General features: G+C 38.2%; 1 protein-coding gene across 2 annotated transcripts; it reads right to left on the bottom strand.

Moving 5' to 3' along the window:
• Nucleotides 1-1,917: 1,917 nt before the first annotated feature.
• syt19 (synaptotagmin XIX) lies at nucleotides 1,918-18,642 on the bottom strand. Of its 2 annotated transcripts, XM_033634339.2 has the most exons (9): nucleotides 18,426-18,642; nucleotides 16,028-16,262; nucleotides 15,843-15,916; nucleotides 14,175-14,294; nucleotides 6,990-7,175; nucleotides 6,602-6,751; nucleotides 6,318-6,437; nucleotides 2,880-2,991; nucleotides 1,918-2,781 (listed from the first exon to the last, which is right to left on the bottom strand). In XM_033634339.2, the coding sequence occupies exons 2-9, from the start codon at nucleotides 16,227-16,229 to the stop codon at nucleotides 2,474-2,476; spliced, it is 1,272 nt and encodes a 423-aa protein (XP_033490230.1). In that variant the 5' UTR covers nucleotides 16,230-16,262; nucleotides 18,426-18,642; the 3' UTR covers nucleotides 1,918-2,473. The 2 variants fall into 2 exon arrangements, with proteins under 2 accessions (XP_033490230.1, XP_033490231.1); XM_033634340.2 differs by lacking the exon at nucleotides 14,175-14,294.
• Nucleotides 18,643-20,452: the final 1,810 nt, after the last annotated feature.

The raw sequence follows: 20,452 nt of genomic DNA, 5'->3' as shown, positions 1-20,452 counted from the left end.
TGCACAACATTTACCACTCTGTGTCCTGTGTTTTGATAATAATAATAATACTAATAATAATAATAAACTTTATTTATATAGCACCTTTCATATAGGGATGTGTAGCTCAAAGTGCTTTACAACAAAATGAAAACAGACAAATACAATTTTATTTAGCATCCATTATGCAGCTGTTGTAAAAAGTTTATAATGAAAATGCAGAGAGATAATTATTGGGTAGTTCATCTAACATTACAATAGCTAGGCTACCATCATTATCACACACTCACAGCCTATAGAACAAATGTAGCTGATTCCTATGTCAGTTATCTAGAAGTAACAAATTTACAATATCGCTATCCAGCATAGTTTTATAATCTGTTTCGTACAGGGACCACTTTTTTTTTTTCTTTAAATACTATAAAACAGACATGTTACCCTTACCAAAGTGACTTTCCGATCAGACCACCTCACAGCATTGGTAACATGTCCCACATTGTCCCACACAAACATACTTCAGTCAGGACCACTTTAGTCAGAGAAAACTTTTCCATTGGCAGTATGGCTCTGTTCTAGGGCCTCTCTGCTTTTCCTCGGGCCTACACAGAAAGCCTAAGGTGGAGAGAGCACACCTCACTGCCCTTCTATGCCTACATGGAAAGTCTAAGGCAGAGAGAGCAAACCTTCCTGCACCTGCATCAAAAGCCTAAGTCAGGGAAAGCAGCGGCAAAGACCCCTGTGGGAACAGAACAGAGCAGCATCAATGGCAAACAGAAATGACGTTGATAAGTCAGACACAACATGAAAATGAGGAGTTGGATGGAGGCAGGTTGCAAAGGGGCTTGCAGAGGAAGCAGCAACAGTAGGCAGGTCAGAGCAGTTTCAATAGGGCGCCCTGAATGACATTCACCAATTGGCTGCATAGAAAGGAATCATGTGATCTATCAGCTGACTTTGTTATTTTTATGCACATTTATCTTGTGAATTATTTCCTATTGTGCTTGTATGAACACTCATACACTACCCATATATATAGAGACAGTGTGGAACTGTTACAGCCTGCTATTCCTCAGCATCATCAGAGGTCTGAAATGATATAATGGTATTGTCCTTGCTCAACTGAAAATCATTTGCCCCACAATGGCCTACAGTTAATTAACACAAACCAAATATCATCTTTTTATTTCTGCATATAAGCTACATGTCCAGCTCTCTCCATTTCTTATGGATGTCATCATAAAACATTGCACTGAAATAAGTTGTCTATAACTGCTTTTAATCAACACCAAAGTTTCAGTTAGGTTACAATCAAGCAATCATGGAATAAGTATCTGTTCAATTTAAATTTTAAACACACTGGCTTATAATGAGAATGTATTGTTTGATATGTTTACTTTTTATAAACCAAATGATAAATTTGTTAATAAAAATGATTTACATTGCGAAATAATGAAACTAAAAAACAGTTATCTACAGTAAAAGTCATCATCATTTTTAGTTTCGGCCTTAATTGAACCCTGACTCAGTTACTGGCTACTTACAGATTGAAAGGTAACTTAGATGAGTTCAGCAGTACAGTACTTTTCTGCTTTCACAAACAATGTAAACTGTTAAACCAGCAGATGGTGGCAAAGGTCTGTCATAAAATCAATGCAGGAAATCACTGTGGTGCACCCAGTGGAGTCTCATAAGCCAAAAACACCTTTCAACGCTACGGCATCGATTCAACGCAGAAGTATAAATTCCCTGCTAGACTTAACACCTGAAATTGAGTGTTATGTGTTTAACAGCGTAAGTGTGAGCATGGTGTTCCTGAATGAGAAGGCTTTGCTACCAAAGACATTTTAAAATTGCTCACTAAATGCACAAATATTATGTTATGTTTTTTTCCACAGTGTGCTGCATGCTCATCCTCAGTAAGATAAAAAAAGAAAGTAATTTCTTTTTAAGATATTTAATACATTTTTGATTCTCTTACATAAAAGCCCGTAGATAACATTAATTTACAGTGACCTGCTGAATTTACTGAACATTCAGAGTTGCAATATTAACATTTAATCATGCATAATTAACTGAGATTTTAAAACAAGCACAAAAGAACAGCACATATTAAAGATGAATGTAACAGTAACACAAACAACACAGCTACACTGAATGAGAGCAGTCATAAGAAACAAGGAGTGCAAATGTCAGATCTTTAGAGCTCTTTCAGTATGGTGAGATTTGGAGCTAAAAGGAGATACATGAGATGTCAGTGAACATGTAGACTGAGTAACCTAAGGTTGCAGCTGGGCAGTCACTCCATCACTGTGATTGGAACAGAAAGATCTGTCTCCCACTGAGGTGTCAGGAGAGAGAGGAGTCCATATTTCAGCCTGTAGCTCAGCAGGTGCAGGTCCCTAAACACCGTGATAGAAAAGCACCACGGCTTTCAGTTACATAGATGCAAGTATGGACATCCAAGAAGTGCAGATGAGTATTTATGAGATGTAAGTCAGATCAGTAGGCCATGCCACTTTGCTATTGGCTGGCGGACTGAGCGCATCATTAACCTCCAGTGCTCGTCTTCTGAACTCCTCTCCTTCCCCACAGTCAACTGTCCAATCAGATGTTTGGTTGATTTCCTGGTTGTGTGAGTCTCATACACATAAACCGATATTTTGCACTGCTCCAGGGGAAACTCTGGCAGGGAGAACATGAGGACCTCATTGAAGACAGTCATCAGGCAGCGGGCCACCGCAGAGGTTTTTTGGTACCTCAACTTGCACTGGTTACACTGCACACTGATCCTGGCATACAGGGCTGTGCAACAAAAAGAGGGCAATTCGGGATCTGTTATACCACTGTATGTGTACTACAATATGTTTGTGGCTTTGTTTTTATTAAGGTTTGTTATTTACCTGCATCTGAGCGTATTTCAGTGAGGGCCGTTCTGACCTTTAGCAGTCCAACCTCAAGCCTCTGAGAAGTGGGAAGAAATTTTAAAGACAGAAGCACCTCTCCTACAAGATCCTGTACAGAAGGTTGGAGGACAAACACTTAATATTGAACTCTTCAAAGATTGGATGGAAGAAATGTTTTCCAAAATAACTCACAAAACATTTTTTATTTGTGGGGACTTCAATATTGATCTGCTGAATCCAGACACAAAATAACAGATATCAATACAATATACAGTATGAAATTGTACCCAAAAATCACCAGACCCAGCAGAATAACTTCCCACGGCGCCACTCTAATCGACAATATCTTCACAAATGACATCTTCAATAACACAATAAGCAGACTATTAACCAGCAACATCAGTGACCATCTACCAGTATTTACAGTTCATGACAACAGCTACAAGTCCAAACATCCTGACAAAAAAACGAATATAGAAGAGTGAGAACAAAAGATTCAATAAATGCATTTAAAAATGACTTAATGACACAGAACTGGGATGTAGTATACAATAACGACAACATAAATGGTGCATATGATGAATTCATGAGAATATTCAAAATATTATAATAAAAACTGTCCTATAAAATTGTTTAACGATAAACCAAAACAAGATCACCCTTGGATCACAAAGGGATTAAAAAATGCTTGCAAAAAGAAAAACACATTTTATAGAGAATTTATAAAACAGAGAACCAAAGAGGCAGAAAAAAATATATAAAAAATAGAAAAACAAGCTAACAACTATTATAAGAACATCTAAGAAAAAATACTCTCATAAAATATTAGATGATAATAAAGACAATGTTAAAGGTATGTGGAAAATTCTAAATAGCATTATAAAAAATGGTTCAAGACAGGAGGGTTACCTGAAATATTTTATGATAGACAATACTGAGAAATATGACATGAACTAGGTGGTTAATTGTTTTAATAAATTCTTTGTTAATATTCAGGAACATCAGACGAACTGAGTGGTGGTCTTATAGAAAGAAATCTTAGCTCCATGTTCCTTACAGCAGTAGAGGAAAGAGAAATTGTTGAAACTGTCTTAAAATTCAAAAAAAAAAAAAAAAAAAAAAATCAACCGACTGTGACGATACTGACATGACTATTGTGAAGAATGTAATTGAGGGAATTTCAAAACCACTAACGTACATCTGTAATTTATCATTTCAAACCGGTACATTTCCAAATACAATGAAAATAGCCAAGGTAATTCCATTGCATTAGTCTGGGAACAAACGCATCTTCACAAACTACAGACCTGTCTCATTATTCCCAAAATTCTACAAAATATTAGAAAAACTATTCAATAACCGGCTGGATAAATCCTTGGACAAACACAAATTACTCAATGAAAGTCAATACGGATTCAGATCAAACAGATCAACATCACTGGCATTAATAGAGTCAATAGAGGAAATCACTAATTCATTGGCCCAAAAACTGTATACAATTGGAATATTCATAGATATATAAAAAGCTTTTGACACAATAAATCATGACATCTTACTCATGAAATTAGAGCGGAATGGTATCAGGGGAAGGGTATTGGACTGGATGAGGAGTTATCTGACTGACAGGAGACAGTTTGTGAAGTTGGGTGATTTGTATTCAACATGTTTGGGCATTCCTTGTGGCGTCCCCCAGGGGTCAGTGTTGGGCCCGAAATTATTCATTCTGTATATTAATGATTTATGCAAGGTGTCAAATATGTTAAAACTGGTTTTATTTGCAAATAATACCAATATTTTTTTGTTCTGGCAGTGATCTACAACTCCTAATACATGACATTAACACTGAATTGATGAAATTAAAACTGTGGTTTGATATAAATAAATTAGCATTAAATTTGGGTAAAACAAAAATAATCCTGTTTGGGAATTGCAGAAATGATATTACAGATTCAACTGGATGGGGTGAACATTGACAGAGTTACTGAAATCAAATTCCTAGGGGTGACAACAGATGACCAAATCAACTGGAAACCACATATCAAACTTATACAATCCAAAATATCAAGAAGCATAGCAGTATTAAATAAAGCAAAACAGGTCCTGGATCATAAATCACTCCGCATTCTCTACTGTTCAATAGTTCTTCCATATATAAGTTACTGTGCAGAGGTTTGGGGCAGTAATTACATCAGTTCAATACATCCACTAATCATTCTGCAAAAGAAAGCAATAAGGATCATTCATAAGGCAGGTTACAAAGATCACACAAACTCATTATTCTTACAATCAAAGTTACTAAAACTCAAAGACATCATAGAACTGCAAACAACAAAAATAATATTCAAAGCCAAAAACAATCTACTACCAGGAAATATTCAGAAATTATTCACTGTAAGGGAAGGGGGTTATAATTTAAGGGGTAGATTTAATTTCAAAATTCAGTGGGTGCGCACTAGTTTTTATTTTTTCTTTTCTATTTTTTATTTCTTTCGTTAATTATTATTTATTTATATTGAGAAATGTAATGGAAAAGAGTGTGTGTATGTATGTATGTATGTATGTGTACTTGCATGTTTGTGTGTATATGTATATATGTACATACAGTATGTATGTGTATACATATGTGTGTGTGTATGTATATATGCATATACATACACACACACACACACACACACACACACACATAGGAGGTATATTATTGAAGAAAGTTTGAGAACCACTGCTTGAGATGACTCATTAACGTATGTAAGAATGCCATTCTTTAATTCACCTTAACTGAAGTATTGAAAAAAATCCCCATTTATTTGCATATGTGTGTGTTTGTATACATCCATGATACTCAATTTATGGCCCGCAGGCCAGATCTGGCCTGAGATAGGTGGCCGGTGGCCCGCCAACCATTTTCTAATTCACAAAAGAAATAAGGCAGAGGCTATTCGCATCCAGGTGTCCATATCAAACAATGCTATTACACCCAGGTGTATATTCCTGGGCTTCCTAGCAAGGTCGAAATATGACGTTAACACGAACAGGTCTATTCAGCTAAAGTTTTTACACTCTGTGCATTCAGCAGCTTCATACAACCTAAAAACTGATAATACCAAGTCAACAAAGTCTAAAAATAATAAAACAACACTAACTCAAACAATACCTGATCCCCAGTCCTGTGCTACACCTGTTCACCCACCATGTCTTACTCCCTCCATGAACTGTGTTGCTTTGCAGCTGCAGTCTGACTATTCTCACCCAGCTGCAAAAAGACACTCCATAAAAAGAAAGTGATTCACACTGGAATTCTCTTTTTTGTACTTTGAATGTAAGCCCTCAACAGAGATCCAGGCTAATTATTTCTATATCATTATTATAATTAATGTTTATGTATGTAATGGCCCCTTGCCCCGGCAAAGGCATGGTATACATTATGTCTTACTATACCTTCTGGGGCATCTTCAGATCTTCTTGTAGCTCCAGAGGGTAGGAGATGTTGAGCTGTCTTAGAGGAACCCTTACCTCTCCTAACACTGTGTGTCTGGAGAATTTATCAAAGTCCCTCACCTGAGATGAACACAGACACAAGACAGATGGACAGTTTACTTACAGAATTGCACATAAAAAGCATCCCTTATCCTCTGCTCAGATCTGATTTCTTCAACTGATAAAATAAATTACTGTCATCAACAGATACTGGGAGTGAGAGATGGGTCTGTGTGCTACAGGACCTCCATCCGGAGACTGATGTGATGAAGCTCCTTATCCTCTTGCAGAATACAGCTGAACTGGTCTCCAAATAAAGGGTTACAGCTGCCTTTCACAACGCGAGTCCGCCACTCCCTCATCACTGTCCACAAGACAGGTGCAGTCCCTTCGCCCTAAGAGGGTCACAGCAGTAATTGATCACGCTTTTATACAGTGCAGAGAAACTGCTCCAATGCTTTAAATGAGAGCCTGAAGGACAGTGTTGACATATTTTTTACAAAGTGGGACTAAAAAGCATAAAAGAAGAAAAGACAAGCTCTTCTTCTTCTTCCTCTGTGCCTGACACTTAATTTAATGATGCCCTTTGTTGAGTGATATATTGTATGTGGTAACTAACAAAGACAAAATTACCTCCTCATCGGTACTGTCCTCCATCTCCAATGAACTTGAACTTGCCCACATGAGTCTTAGCTTAACAAATGGCTGGAAGCTGTGCATCTGGCTGTCCTCCAGAAGCCCCTCCACCTGCAAGACGGTGACCACCAGCTGGGACTGCAGCTGGTCATAATAGATGGAAAAACGTAGCGATCCATCAACCTGGTAAAAGAGTGTTTGTTAGGAAAGACACCAAGTACATAATGCTGTAAAAAAAAATAAATAAATAAATAGTCCACACATCTAAACAAATTCAGAGCAGGTGCCAACAGCCAGACAATGGAAAACTAAAATAAGTCTGTCGGTCTGCCAGTCATTCTTCACTTTTGTCCAGACTGAAATATTTCAACCACTATTTGATGGATAAGCATCAGATTTTGAACAGACATCCATGGTCCCCAGAGGGTTAATCCTAATGTTTCAATGATGCAATAAAGTATGGGCTGGGTTACAAGCAGGGGTATGAATGGAGACAAGCCAGTAGGTGATTGGTTGAGTAGCATGATTTCTTTGCATGCAATTTGTCTTTGAGTTTCTGAGCCGCTGACCATGCTACAAATGCTGCACCGATTAAAACAGAAACACTTTGTTGAAATTTATTAAATCTCAATCATTTATGAATTAAAGGTCTATGTCAGGACCCGGGGTATGGACAGGGATGGCAGGTTAACAAGGGGGACATATGTTGGTCATTTTACCAAAAAGGGGGATGGCATCCCCTCTCATCCCCCCTCAAACTGTGTTGGATTACATGATTGTGGAGTCATAAAATCTTACCTTGACTTGGCTGGCAGACATGACAGACTACACATTGGTCCATGACCAGTCATCTTTCGCATGATAGTATCGAAATATTCTTGTCCTGCTTTTATTATTATTACTACCATTATTATTATTTCAGTCAATGTGTCTGTTGATGTCCCAGCTGAACTGTTAATGTAGTAGTGTATAAAGTGCCAGCAGATGGCAGGAGCTATAATTGAAGTACCGCATGAAAACTATGCAAGTTACTGAATCCTCCATAAGAAGTTCCCGCAAATGTTTGACAATAAAAGCCTTTTTAAAAATAAAGGGATTCTCTCAACCGAAATTCATACAGAAAGTGGTGCATTTTAAATTAAGGCATTATGCATTCAAATTTTACAAGGCAAACTGAAGCAGATTTAAAGTTACAATGTGTAATTTACGTGGTTGTTTATTAGCAAATATCAACTATTGCTTTCATAAATATATATTTACTAAAGTGTAATGCAATTCACATACAAATGGAAGCTTTCTCGTAGACTTAGAATGATTTCTCTATATATACACAGGCAGGGGGAGGTATGCTGGAGGCTGCCTTCTTGCATTGCCATATTTGAATACAGTGGCCAAAAGAGATACACGCACTTCGCCTTTCGCGTTTACCTAGAACTCGCCGTCACTGGAGACAGAGAAAGTGAAGCTCAATCTGGGGCACTTCTGTGTGAACCTGCTTTGTACTTTAATGATTCTGTCACACTTTAAATGGAGGACCACACACATGTTTTGCCCTGTAAGAGGGAAACCATGCCACCAACTAAAAGAAAAAGATCAGATAAGCGAGGACGGGACAAAATGCGAGTGAATATCAGCGTTGCTCATTCCAGGTGGAAAGAACTCCTGTGGAAGAACACTCTGGAAACGCATATATTATAATCGTACCAACCTATATTTGCCGCACTGTGCTGTGACTATCACATAAACCGTGTTATTTTAGCATTACTGTGCTAATGTTTGCTCATGTTACCAAAACAATTAGAGATAAAACACTCCTAACATACCGTTATACAGTCAGGTCCATAATTATTTGGACAATGATACAGTTGTCGTCATTTTGGCTCTGTACACCACCACAATGGGTTTTATGAAACAATGAATACCTGCTTAAAGTGCAGACTCTCAGCTTTCATTTAAGGCTTTTTTTCAAAAATGTAGTATGAACCGTGTAGGAATGACAACCATTTCTTCACACAGTCCCCCGACTTTAAGGGCTCATAAGTATTTGGACAAACTAACATAATCATCAATTAAACAGTCAGTTTTAATACTTGGTTGCAAATCCTTTACAGTCAATGACTGCCTGAAGTGTTGGACACATAGGCATCATCAGATGCTGGGTTTCTTCCCTGGTGATGCTCTGCCAGCCCTTTACTGCAGCCGTCTGCACTTCCTGCTTGTGTTTTGGGTGTTTTGCCCTCAGTTTTGGCTTCAGCAAGAGAAACGCATGCTCAGTTGGATTCAGGTCAGATGATATGACTTGGCCATTGCAGAACATTCCACTTCTTTGCCTTAAAAATGTCTTTGGTTGCTTTTGCAGTATGCTTCAGGTCATTGTCCATCTGCACTGTGAAGCATCATCCAATGAGTTTTGAAGCATTTAATTGAATCTGAGCAGATAATGGTGCCCCAAACACTTCAGCTTTCATCCTGCTGCTCTTCTCAGCAGTCACATCATCAATAAATACAAGAGAACCAGTTCCACTGGCAGCCATACATGGCCATGACATAACAGTACCTCCACCATGCTTCACTGATGAGGTGGTGTGCTTTGGATCATGAGCAGTTCCTTCCCTTCTTCCTTCTCTTGTCTTCCCATCATTCTGGTAGTTGATCTTTGTTTTATCTGTCCATAGTATGCTGTTCCACAACTGTACAGGCTTTTTAGATGGTTTTTGACAAACTCTAATCTGGCCTTCCATTTTTAAGGCTAACCAATGGTTTGCATCTTGTGATAAACCCTCTGTATTTATTCTAGTGAAGTCTTGTCTTGCTTACAAGAGCAGCAGGATGAAAGCTGAAGTGTTTGGGGCACCATTATCTGCTCAGATTCAATTAAATGCTTCAAAACTCATTGGACGATGCTTCACAGTGCAGATGGACAATGACCTGAAGCATATTGCAAAAGCAACCAAAGACATTTTTAAGGCAAAGAAGTGGAATGTTCTGCAATGGCCAAGTCATATCATCTGACCTGAATCCAACTGAGCATGCGTTTCTCTTGCTGAAGCCAAAACTGAGGGCAAAACACCCAAAACACAAGCAGGAAGTGCAGACGGCTGCAGTAAAGGGCTGGCAGAGCATCACCAGGGAAGAAACCCAGCATCTGATGATGCCTATGTGTCCAACACTTCAGGCAGTCATTGACTGTAAAGGATTTGCAACCAAGTATTAAAACTGACTGTTTAATTGATGATTATGTTAGTTTGTCCAAATACTTATGAGCCCTTAAAGTTGGGGGACTGTGTGAAGAAATGGTTGTAATTCCTACACGGTTCATACTACATTTTTGAAAAAAGCCTTAAATGAAAGCTGAGAGTCTGCACTTTAAGCAGGTATTCATTGTTTCATTTAAAACCCATTGTGGTGGTGTACAGAGCCAAAATGACGACAACTGTATCACTGTCCAAATAATTATGGACCTGACTGTATCTCACAGATAACAACAACCTATATGTCACTGGTAAGCTATAACATATTGTAGTCTGTAGCTGTAGCTGTGGCCGTGCTGCCTGCTCTCTCCGGTTTTACGCCAGGCTTGGCTCCTTTCAAAGACTCCTTGCGAAGCACTTCTCCAGGGTTTTTTCGGACCTAATTGTATTGCGGAGTTTTGCACAGCGGCCACCAGATCTTTGCTGTCAAACCACAAAAAAATGTGATGGCACAACAGTCTCCTTCAGTACATTATTCTGTGCTTTCTTTTGATTTTCACATTGGCTAGTCATCCTGTTTGTCTTCTGATTAAATCGGAACCGTTGAAACAAGTTGTAGGAAGCCTCTGCAAGTAATTGGTTGCTGGCAGACACTCTGTGCTGCAATAAAATGGTTAATCAGCAGTGCCGTGCACTGTAGAGCCGATGCGCTGCTGGTTCTGCCGGCCTGACTAGAATATAATGTCTATAGCCTTACTGTTGTGTGTACAGCATTATAGACTGAGCTGAGTAGTGATGCGTGGGTCGACCCGTAACCCGCAGGACCTGCAAATGGACCTGCAAATGGACCTGCGAGTCGGGCAGCAGTGATCGTCTGTTAGATCAGTCTGTAAATGATATTTTGACATTATTGGCTATTATTGTCATGGCATCCGAAGGTACTGATGCGTTGAGCAGGTGACAGTCCGCGGTCGTTTTCAAAACACACGTGTGTCACACACTCCAAAAGAAACTTGTTGAAACTTTAAACAATAATTTATTGTACAAAACAGGGGAAACAAACGTTGACAAAAACGGTTCCATAATTCATATTAAATTCAAAAGATAACGAAAAACAGCTACAAGTTAGAAAGAATAGTGATAAAGTGGTAAAACTTGGCATTGATCCACAGCCTCAGACGAATGCACTCAAGCGTGCCGTGCGCACAAGCTCAGTTGGTAGGCGATACTATATTTTCACATTTTTAACAATGGAATTTAAAAGTTTTGATTTTTATTGATAACCTACATTTACCAACAACAAAAAGACTACATTTAGCACCAAAAAATATGTAAAAAATAAATAAATAAATAATAATAATAAAAAAAATTGAAAAAAAAAATGTAAATAAAAAAACGAATATCGAATACCAAATTTTCATAATGAATACCTACCCATAGAAACAAATATTCAAATATCCGAATATTTGGGTACAGCCCTACATTATAATAGAACATTTACTGCAGGGTCACTACAATATCGTAACATGGTTTAGATTCCTAAATAAATATTCACCTCATCGCTAGATAGGCCTACTCCTGAAAAACTTGAAAAACTCGTGGATGTTGCCATCTCTGTCTGCGCAAGGCTTTCTGTCCTACGAGGCCACCGTCACTTACCCAATGGGAGGGGTGAGTGAGTGAGCGCGAGTGAACCCTGCAATCTAGAATTTGACCGCTGATGTCACTGTTACTCACCATTTTTTACACACTGAGGCTTTAAAGTTAAAAAATGAAAAATAGAGAGGGAAAGAGAAGTAAAGGCCTGTGTCTAAAAATAAAGGTCCATTTCCATGTAGTCTTTTTCAAATAAAGCTGGTACCCTCTGCAGTTGTGCTAAGTAAAGGCCCAGTCACTATTTGTACAAATTTTTACATCTGTACATTTGTGTCTCCATTATGAAGAAGTACATTTTTTTGCTAGCTTGATGCTAATGGCAGTACTGACCAGGTTGATTAAGTGCCTCTGCTATTTCATGCCATAATTTTTCCTTTTTTACATTTTAACATCCCCAGAGGAAATATCAGAAAGGCTGGGGTGTTGTTGCCATACAGCTGTCCACGCAGCAGATCGCTGTGTACCTATTGGTCAAAGTAACGGCTGTGACAGGAACAGTCGTGAAAAAAATAAAAATCAAACATGCAAAACTTCCTCCTGGGACATCATGAGGTGTCCCAAATGTGGCGTTGGTCCTCTACGATGATACATATCACGGGATAAAACGATGGATTATCATGCACAACATTCACAATCCGAGCTGACAGTGTACGAAGGCTACATTGGACTATAATCAGGCTGATATCATGCAGTCTGAAACCAGCATAGAGTAGATATCTTGACAAATATTGAACAGATAGCCATGAAATTTGCTCAATGAAATATTTAAAGGGGAACTAATGTTTTTTTTTTTCAACTTTTTTCCGATCTACTTTTGTCTAAATGAGTGATAGGATGTTCAATATTTGACATTTCTCTAGTACGAAGCTAGGGCTGACTTGCCTGCAGCCTGTGAGCGCGAAACTGAAGAGCGGACGAGGAGAGAGAGGGAGCAGCAAGAGGCAGAGGAACATGTCTGAATCCAGCTAAAGGTTAACACAGACATTTCTCCTTTCTGTTATGTTGTCGAATAATTATACTAACATTCCGAGCCTATCTGTGTGAAAAAAATGCACTTTTAGTGGACATATTTTGACGTTGTGTGACGCTGTCTAAGTGCCCTATTATTTAATATAGCACACGCTCACGGGCTGCAGGCAGATCAGCCCAAGCTTTGTACTGGAGAAATGTCAAATATTGAACATCCTATCACTCATTTAGACAAAAGTAGATCGGAAAATAGGGCCCAGGTTGAAAAAAACATTAGTTCCCCTTTAAGGTCCATACAAGATAGATTTTGGTGATCCCTACATTTCCTCTAGCATCATCATTATTTAAATTTCAAAATTTTAATTTGTCTATCACTTTGGTTTATGACCAAATACTGATACAGCTACTAATACAAAACCAATGACATTTTCCCTTCAGCCTCAGGCATATTTTTTGTTTGTGCTTATTAGTAAATGTTAGCACACTAACAATCTAAACTACAGTGGCAAACCTGGTAAATATTACTACCTAAACATCAGAATGTTAGTACTGTCAATGTGAGCATGTTAGCATGCTAATATTAAAAATAGAGAATGTGAAGGTACATCACACTTTGTGAGACAGTGGCACCATCTTGTTAGGTACATGCTCAATTATCTCTGTGAAAGAAGATAGTGCATCAAGGTCTGTAATCCATCTTTGGGCTACCAAGTCATATGGATTTATGTTGTTTATTGTGAGCACCACCATCCGAGCCATCTAGTTACATTATATTCAAGAGAAGGCAGATGTCACTGCGGCTGATATCTCCACCACTCAGCAACTCACACCAAAACAATCTAGGTTGATAAATAGTGCTACAAGTCAGAGGAATAATATGTATTTTCTGATTTTGGTGTTAACTGTCCCTTTAAATAAGCCTCCCTTACAACACAATGAATTTAGGTCTCACACATTTCCATGGCCACCTAGGATGCACAAAGGTCATTTGATGTATGAGACCTAGGGCTGGGCAATACATCTACATTGATATTGTGATGTGAGAGTCAATATCGTCTGAGAATTTGGGCATTGTAATATTTTAAGTGAATATTTTGTGAAAGCAGCAAGAGTCAGCCCAACAATATTGTCGCAATATCAACATCAAGGTATATGGTCAGAAATATCATGATATTTGATTTTTTTTTCCATATCCCCCAGCCCTAATGAGACCTATTCCATACTCATTAAGTTAAGTACAGTTGCAAGGGAGCTTTGAGTTGTTTTTAAAGACAGGATGTGCAATAGCCATTAGCTGAAGACAATAAAAACAAAAAATAGTTGATTGATTGTTACATGACAACAGCATTACAGAATAATGAACTACCTTTTTAATGCTGGCCTGCTCCCCAATGTCTGCGTCTGCCTGGCTGGATCCTGAGGAGGGAGCAGAGGCCTGAGACAGACAGTGACTCAGCCTGCGGACCTCTGTACTGACATCCTCCACCTGGGGATCATGCAGACATACGGGCCAGTTCTATCCGTGGTGTTTTTATTAACAACTACAGTACAGCACCTCCAGCTTTTATTTGACTTGTGACAAGTTCCAGCTCTTCTTTGTTTAAACAAGTTCACCTTAATCTTTATTTACATAGACAATGTTGCCTATTTGGAGCATCTCCACAGACTAATGGGTCTGGACACAATAACAGGGACATTAAACATAATATAATGTAATCTTTTACAATCAACATAAAATTAAGAACTATAAACTAATGAAATATTTGAGGAATTTTAATGTTATTACCACTGCATCAAAGAGGTGTTCACCGTAATTTATAAGGCTGTAGATTATGGTTGTATTATATTGAAAAGTCCTCTTATTATTTTTTTGTCCACCCTTAATGTAGCCCTAAACCTCAACCTGATGGCTGTGCTGTCCTTGTCCCAGTATATATCCAACTTTGTTGTGCTCCTAAGTTCAACATTAACCCTGTCCAAACACTGTACAAACTACAAATTGTTTTTACAGTCAGCAGGGCCTTTACTAACACATGTCAGATCAGGTGATGGAAGGAAACAGTAAGCTATCTAAATAAAATGTGAGTTCTCAAGCACAGCTCACATGAAGCAGAGCATAAGGTCAACACAGACACCGCACCTAACCGGACTCCTCTCGCAGGTATAATAATCTAGCTGCTAAACATGTCCATGTCAGGATAGAAATCTACACTAGAGGCTGAGGCTGAGTGACTTTTTTCATTTATATGAACCAATCACATCAAAATTCCTTAGTTTATGGTGTTTAAAGTCTTGTTGTGCTTATTCCAGACTTACAATTCTCTAAGTCTTGAACTGGCAGATCACATCGAGTATATCTGCATTTTCCAAGAAAAGTTTCTTGATTTTGTGTTCCTACAGAACCTCTCTTTCATGCTTAATACAGGTTTTTGTTTGTTAAATTGTCCATAATTCTTAACCAAGGCAATTCTACACCACCACCTCGCATTATCAAATTGCTGTCAAAACATTCAGACAAACCAATCACATTTCACATTCGCAACTCAAGCCAGCCATGCATGGAAAAAGAGGTACCTGCAGATAATATATTTGATTTCCCATGCATTCAACATGGCTGAATGGTACAATGAAAAGTTTTAAAGCTACAATTGATTGCGCTGGCTTGAAACTGAATGTGACAGTTAACTTAATCCTAGGTTTACATATATCAGTTTTCATAAAGAGATTCACCTCACTGAGAAGCACATCCAGGAACATTAAGGGCCTCCCCAGAGTATCAACTGCAGCAGCTTTTTCAAAGATTTCAAACATGGCTCTGCTTAAGTTTTTATAAACATAGCCACACAGAAGCTCAAACATCTATAGATTTATTAAGAAATCTGATCATAGCTAAAGGTGCCTCTCTGGAACTCTGGGTAACCTGATACAATAGCGTGGCCACATACTATATGACATAATCATGATCATAAGAAAGGAGGTTTAAACAAAATAGTTTGTTCTTTCCACACCTCTGAAATCCATTTTTATATCTTACCCTAGTACTTGGAGCTCCTGAGTAGTTTTCTGCTGTCCTTGACTTTTCATCTGTGTACAGCAGATCATTGTTCACTATAATAAAAATCAGATAAGAGGTGGGATTTGGTAATAACCTTCTTGGTCAGACATCCAGCATCAGCAACATGTGCTGTGGTGTTTAGTATTGTAATCTAATCTACTCACAGGTATCTTCCCAGGTGTACGTGGTGTGTTTCTGTGTGCAGCATCTGAAGGTCTGCCATGCCAAGATACCCAGCGCCAGCAGCAGAAGAGTGACTGATATGCCCAGGATGCAGTACTTGACTGTGTCTGAGAGCAGCATACTCAATTCTCCAGCTGCTGACACCAGCCCCACTGAGGCTGGATAGTCTATCAGCATAACCATGACCCTCCAGCTCCATGTGGCCTATACATAACTCTGCAACCCAAAAAGAAAGATCATGTTAGGGGACTTAAATGTAGATTGTAGAACTTTGAGTGCACGCATGGACCTGTTGGAAGCCATATTGGAGGTTCAGCCAATGGACAGCACCACTATCAATGATAGAGGATTGTTGTCTGGATTTGGTCAGTGCAAGTGGCAGAGACTTCTGCTACTTGCAACTACAGAATTCGCACTGGCTAGCAGTTACATATTGGCATTAAAGCTGCACACTACAACTTCTCATACAGACAAATCTGGGAAGTACCAGAAGTAAACAAGTTGCCATTACTGCGGTGGCATTTCCCTACAATATGCACACAATTGAATGCAAGAAGTCCTGGGAAATGTATAATGTTTCACATTTACATTTACTTTTTTGCAACGTTACTTTTGACATCGGGAAGAACCTGTGCAGTTCTCAGCTACTCCAACAAGAGTGTTAAATTTCAATTTTAAGAAAAAAATGACTGTGAAAGAAGTAACATCAGCTAAGCTAACACTACTTAGCTAACGTGTTACTGGGCTAGTGTTATCGTCTTGGAGCTGCGATGGTCCCACAGAATAAATTTACTTAATCACCTAACGTTAACTGTGGTGTATGTGAAATATAATATATATATATATATATATATATGTTCGTCAGATTCATGTATACCCCTGACTCAGGACAGTCAGAAAAAAAGTCATGCAGGGCATCTGTTTGACTGATTCTCTTAAATACCCAAGTAATCATGAAAGAACACATGTGGATCATGCTCATGTTTACCAACCAGCTTACCTGGACAGATTTCATGCTAAAAGGACAAACGAGGAGAAGACTCGGTGAGTTGTGGTGCACGTGCTTTCTCTGAACAACTGATGTTCAGCAGAACATGTATGAAATTTGTGAAGAAAAGACGGTAAAGGAGTTACTACTGAAAATGGATTGGTCATTTTATGCGTATGTGTTTTACGTTTTTCTGATGTAAAGACTTGCTGCCTTTTTGTTTTCATATCACTGAAAATTGAATACCTTTGGGTTTGTACTGTTGTTCGAAAACTATTCAAAAATGTCAACTTTGGCTTTGCAAAAGTGTGATGGATATTTTTCACTATATCCTGACTTGTTTTAATAGATTAAATTCAATGATTAATTAAAAACAGTGAATAGATTAACTGTTTGTTGCAGCCCTAATAGGAGTTGAGACTTTTGTTGTTGTTGTTCATTTAGGACCTATGTGAACTCGCAGTTCCCAGGAAATATGAGTGGTGATACTGATAGACAGAAGAAAGAATAAAAGATATTTGAAGAAACTGTTTGGACAAAGATATTGTGGCACACTAGCAAAGTGGATCAAGATCACAGGATTTCCAAAGTCTTAAATACTAGCTTAGCATGAGTTAAAAAAAGGAACATATCACAGTAAGAAAAGCACAGATGCAGATATTAAAATGGAATAAGTGAATTCAATTTAGCTGCTCCATTTTCAGGGTCCTGGTATTGATCATGATCAAACTGTCACAAGTTACTGGGACACTTTAATATAACAGAGCCATCTTTAATGTAAAACTAAACAGCACCAGATCATTCCTGGATTGACCAGTCAGCAGATAAACTTCAAGAAATGTTAATTCTTCCTTTGGCAAAAACAACAAAAAAAAAACATATCTATGGGCCATTTTCAGTTGCACAAACGTCTTACATTTTTTATATCATAAAAGCTACAAGATTGAGTTGGTATCATAAGATTACCTGTATCCCCAACTGTGCACAATTTGCACAGATGATCAGGTCAAAATGTCCTTGTGCCTGCTAAATTCTGGAACATACTTTAATAGCCTGATTATTCGAGGTAAAGAAAACTGGTGCAACTGTGGTGTAGTCAGAAAGACATGATTAGCTCCTATCAGAAGCTGTTTAGTCAAATTGCACTTGTCCTGCTCACACTGCATGCAAAACAAGATGAACGTTGCAAGGAAAAACCTACAAAAGCTGCTAGTAGTATTTGTATTTAAACAAAGAAAGTACTTCAAGCTACCATACATGTTGCACAAATGAGCTCAGAACCTGTTTTTTATTGTTGTTTTTGAAAGACTGATGAGTATTAAACACATAAGTTAGCCCTTCTGTTGCAGTTTGGCACTTCAACTAAACACAGTCACATGCAGGACTCTTACCTGTAGTAAGTAATAAAAATTGAATAAAAATTCAGCTCATCTTTTCCCTCGGGGATGCAAGTATCTTCTTGTGTTATAAATCCATGCAGAGCTCTTCAAATTTCACAGGAGCAAAATAACTTCTTAGCTGGAGAAATTTAAAGCAGCACCTTATCATCTAACTGTTCCTTCTGGTTTTGTCTCTCTGGTCACACTCCCTCTCTCCTCTTACTCTCCACACACACATACACACACACACACACGCCTAGCACATGACTTCCTGTACACCTTACTGGGCAAACTGGTTGGATTGGATTTAAATGACATTTCAGGGAGCCTAACATGACCTGATCTTCAGCTCTCCTTTTAAATATCCCCCTGCAGGCCTGCTTACCAAATGTTGAATGCCTAAGCTTTTTATGTTTTTCTCTGCATATCATGGTCAACATTCCTATAGCACTTGAAAGTAATACTTTAATACATTAAGTTTAGATCATAAGGTGTTTGGAGGTTTGATACATTCAATATGTTGCATGTTCAGCATCAGCTCTGCTTTATCATCCAGCTGTACCCAAAACAGCTGAAGCTGCAGGTGCTGTAAATGGACAATGATCAGCTCTGTTACAGTTGTAACAGCTGAAGTGGCAGCAAGACAGCATCATCATTGTAAATGGCATTTACCTTATAGCCTTTCATTATAGTTATTATCTTGTGGACTTGTCACCTAGTATTTTGTAGGACTGCCTGCTGAAAGACAGACACACAATAGAAAACAGGAAATTTACCTTAAAATAGACCTTTAACAATGAGAACATGTCAAGTCACCCTGCTGGAAGGTAAAGTTGTTTTAAGTTACATAACCCAAGCTTGTCCTTCCAGGAATGAGGAAGAAAAACATTTTGACCAAACTTCCTGGTTTTCTTAAATCCTTCAAGGATGAATATCTTCCAGCCTGGTTTCATAGAAACACTTAAATGTTATTTCTTTCTTTTTTTTCCCTTCCTTTTTTTTTTTTTTTACATTTGTGAAATGGATACGACATCTTAATGCATTACGTGGTGGTGGGCATGAAATGTATTAAATAACATGCTGACAACACGAAAGCAATGTCAATGCAAAGTCAATGAGGATCTTTTGCTGTTGTGGACACACAAATTAAGTATTGAGAGAGAAAGTCCGCGAAAGGTGGGCAGGTCAAACAAACATGGACTGTCAACCACAAGACTGCTGTTCTTGTCTCATGTGAAACCAAAGTAAACACAGTTACATGACTTTACATTATTACACAAAGTATTTTACGTAGGTATGTAACTAAGTACATGAGTTTACATCATTTACATCCCATACATAGTTATTTTAACCAAATCCAAAAACTTTCCTAACCTTAACCAAGTTTTTTTGTTCCCTGAACATACAGTAACCAAGTGCTTTATTCCCCCTAAACTTAAGCAAATGGTGACCATTACACAATGAAACTGCAACTGTTCATATTAATCTTTGTATTGGCATTGTTTTTGTGTTGCCAGCATGTAATTATAACACATTTTGTGCCAACCATAACATAATGCGTTGTTAATGGGTTGTGTTCAGTTCACAAATTGCATGTTGCAGCATTTTCTGATAATCATGCAGTTCATGACAAAAGCAACTACACAGCTGGAAATGCATTATCTCACAGGGTTCGATGATAACGGATGCCATTGGCAACCATTTTGGAAATTTGTGCCCAATTCTTGGCCTCTAGTCACCATCAGTGGCAACCTCTTTTTAACAAATAAAAATAAGGACATCAAAACATGCACCTCCAAATAAATATATTTGTAATATTTGTTGCATTATGGATATTTAAATAATGCTGTTAAAGTCAGAATTGGAACTGGGTGATGCTGCACATGCATTGGTGTGTCATTGGTGTGCACACAGCATCTGTTTCAGAGACAGTAACGAAGCAAATTGACCAGGGGGACAAAATTTTGACTAACCCATCAACATCACAAACAAATGTGTAAACTTATTCAACTGACAAATAAGCAGATGAACTGTAACAA

The sequence above is a fragment of the Epinephelus lanceolatus genome, chromosome 5 (genome assembly GCF_041903045.1).
Source record: "Epinephelus lanceolatus isolate andai-2023 chromosome 5, ASM4190304v1, whole genome shotgun sequence".
Classification (NCBI taxonomy): Eukaryota; Metazoa; Chordata; class Actinopteri; order Perciformes; family Serranidae; genus Epinephelus; species Epinephelus lanceolatus.
Note: the sequence above shows the minus strand (reverse complement) of the source record. Positions and strands in the feature narration are given on the sequence as shown.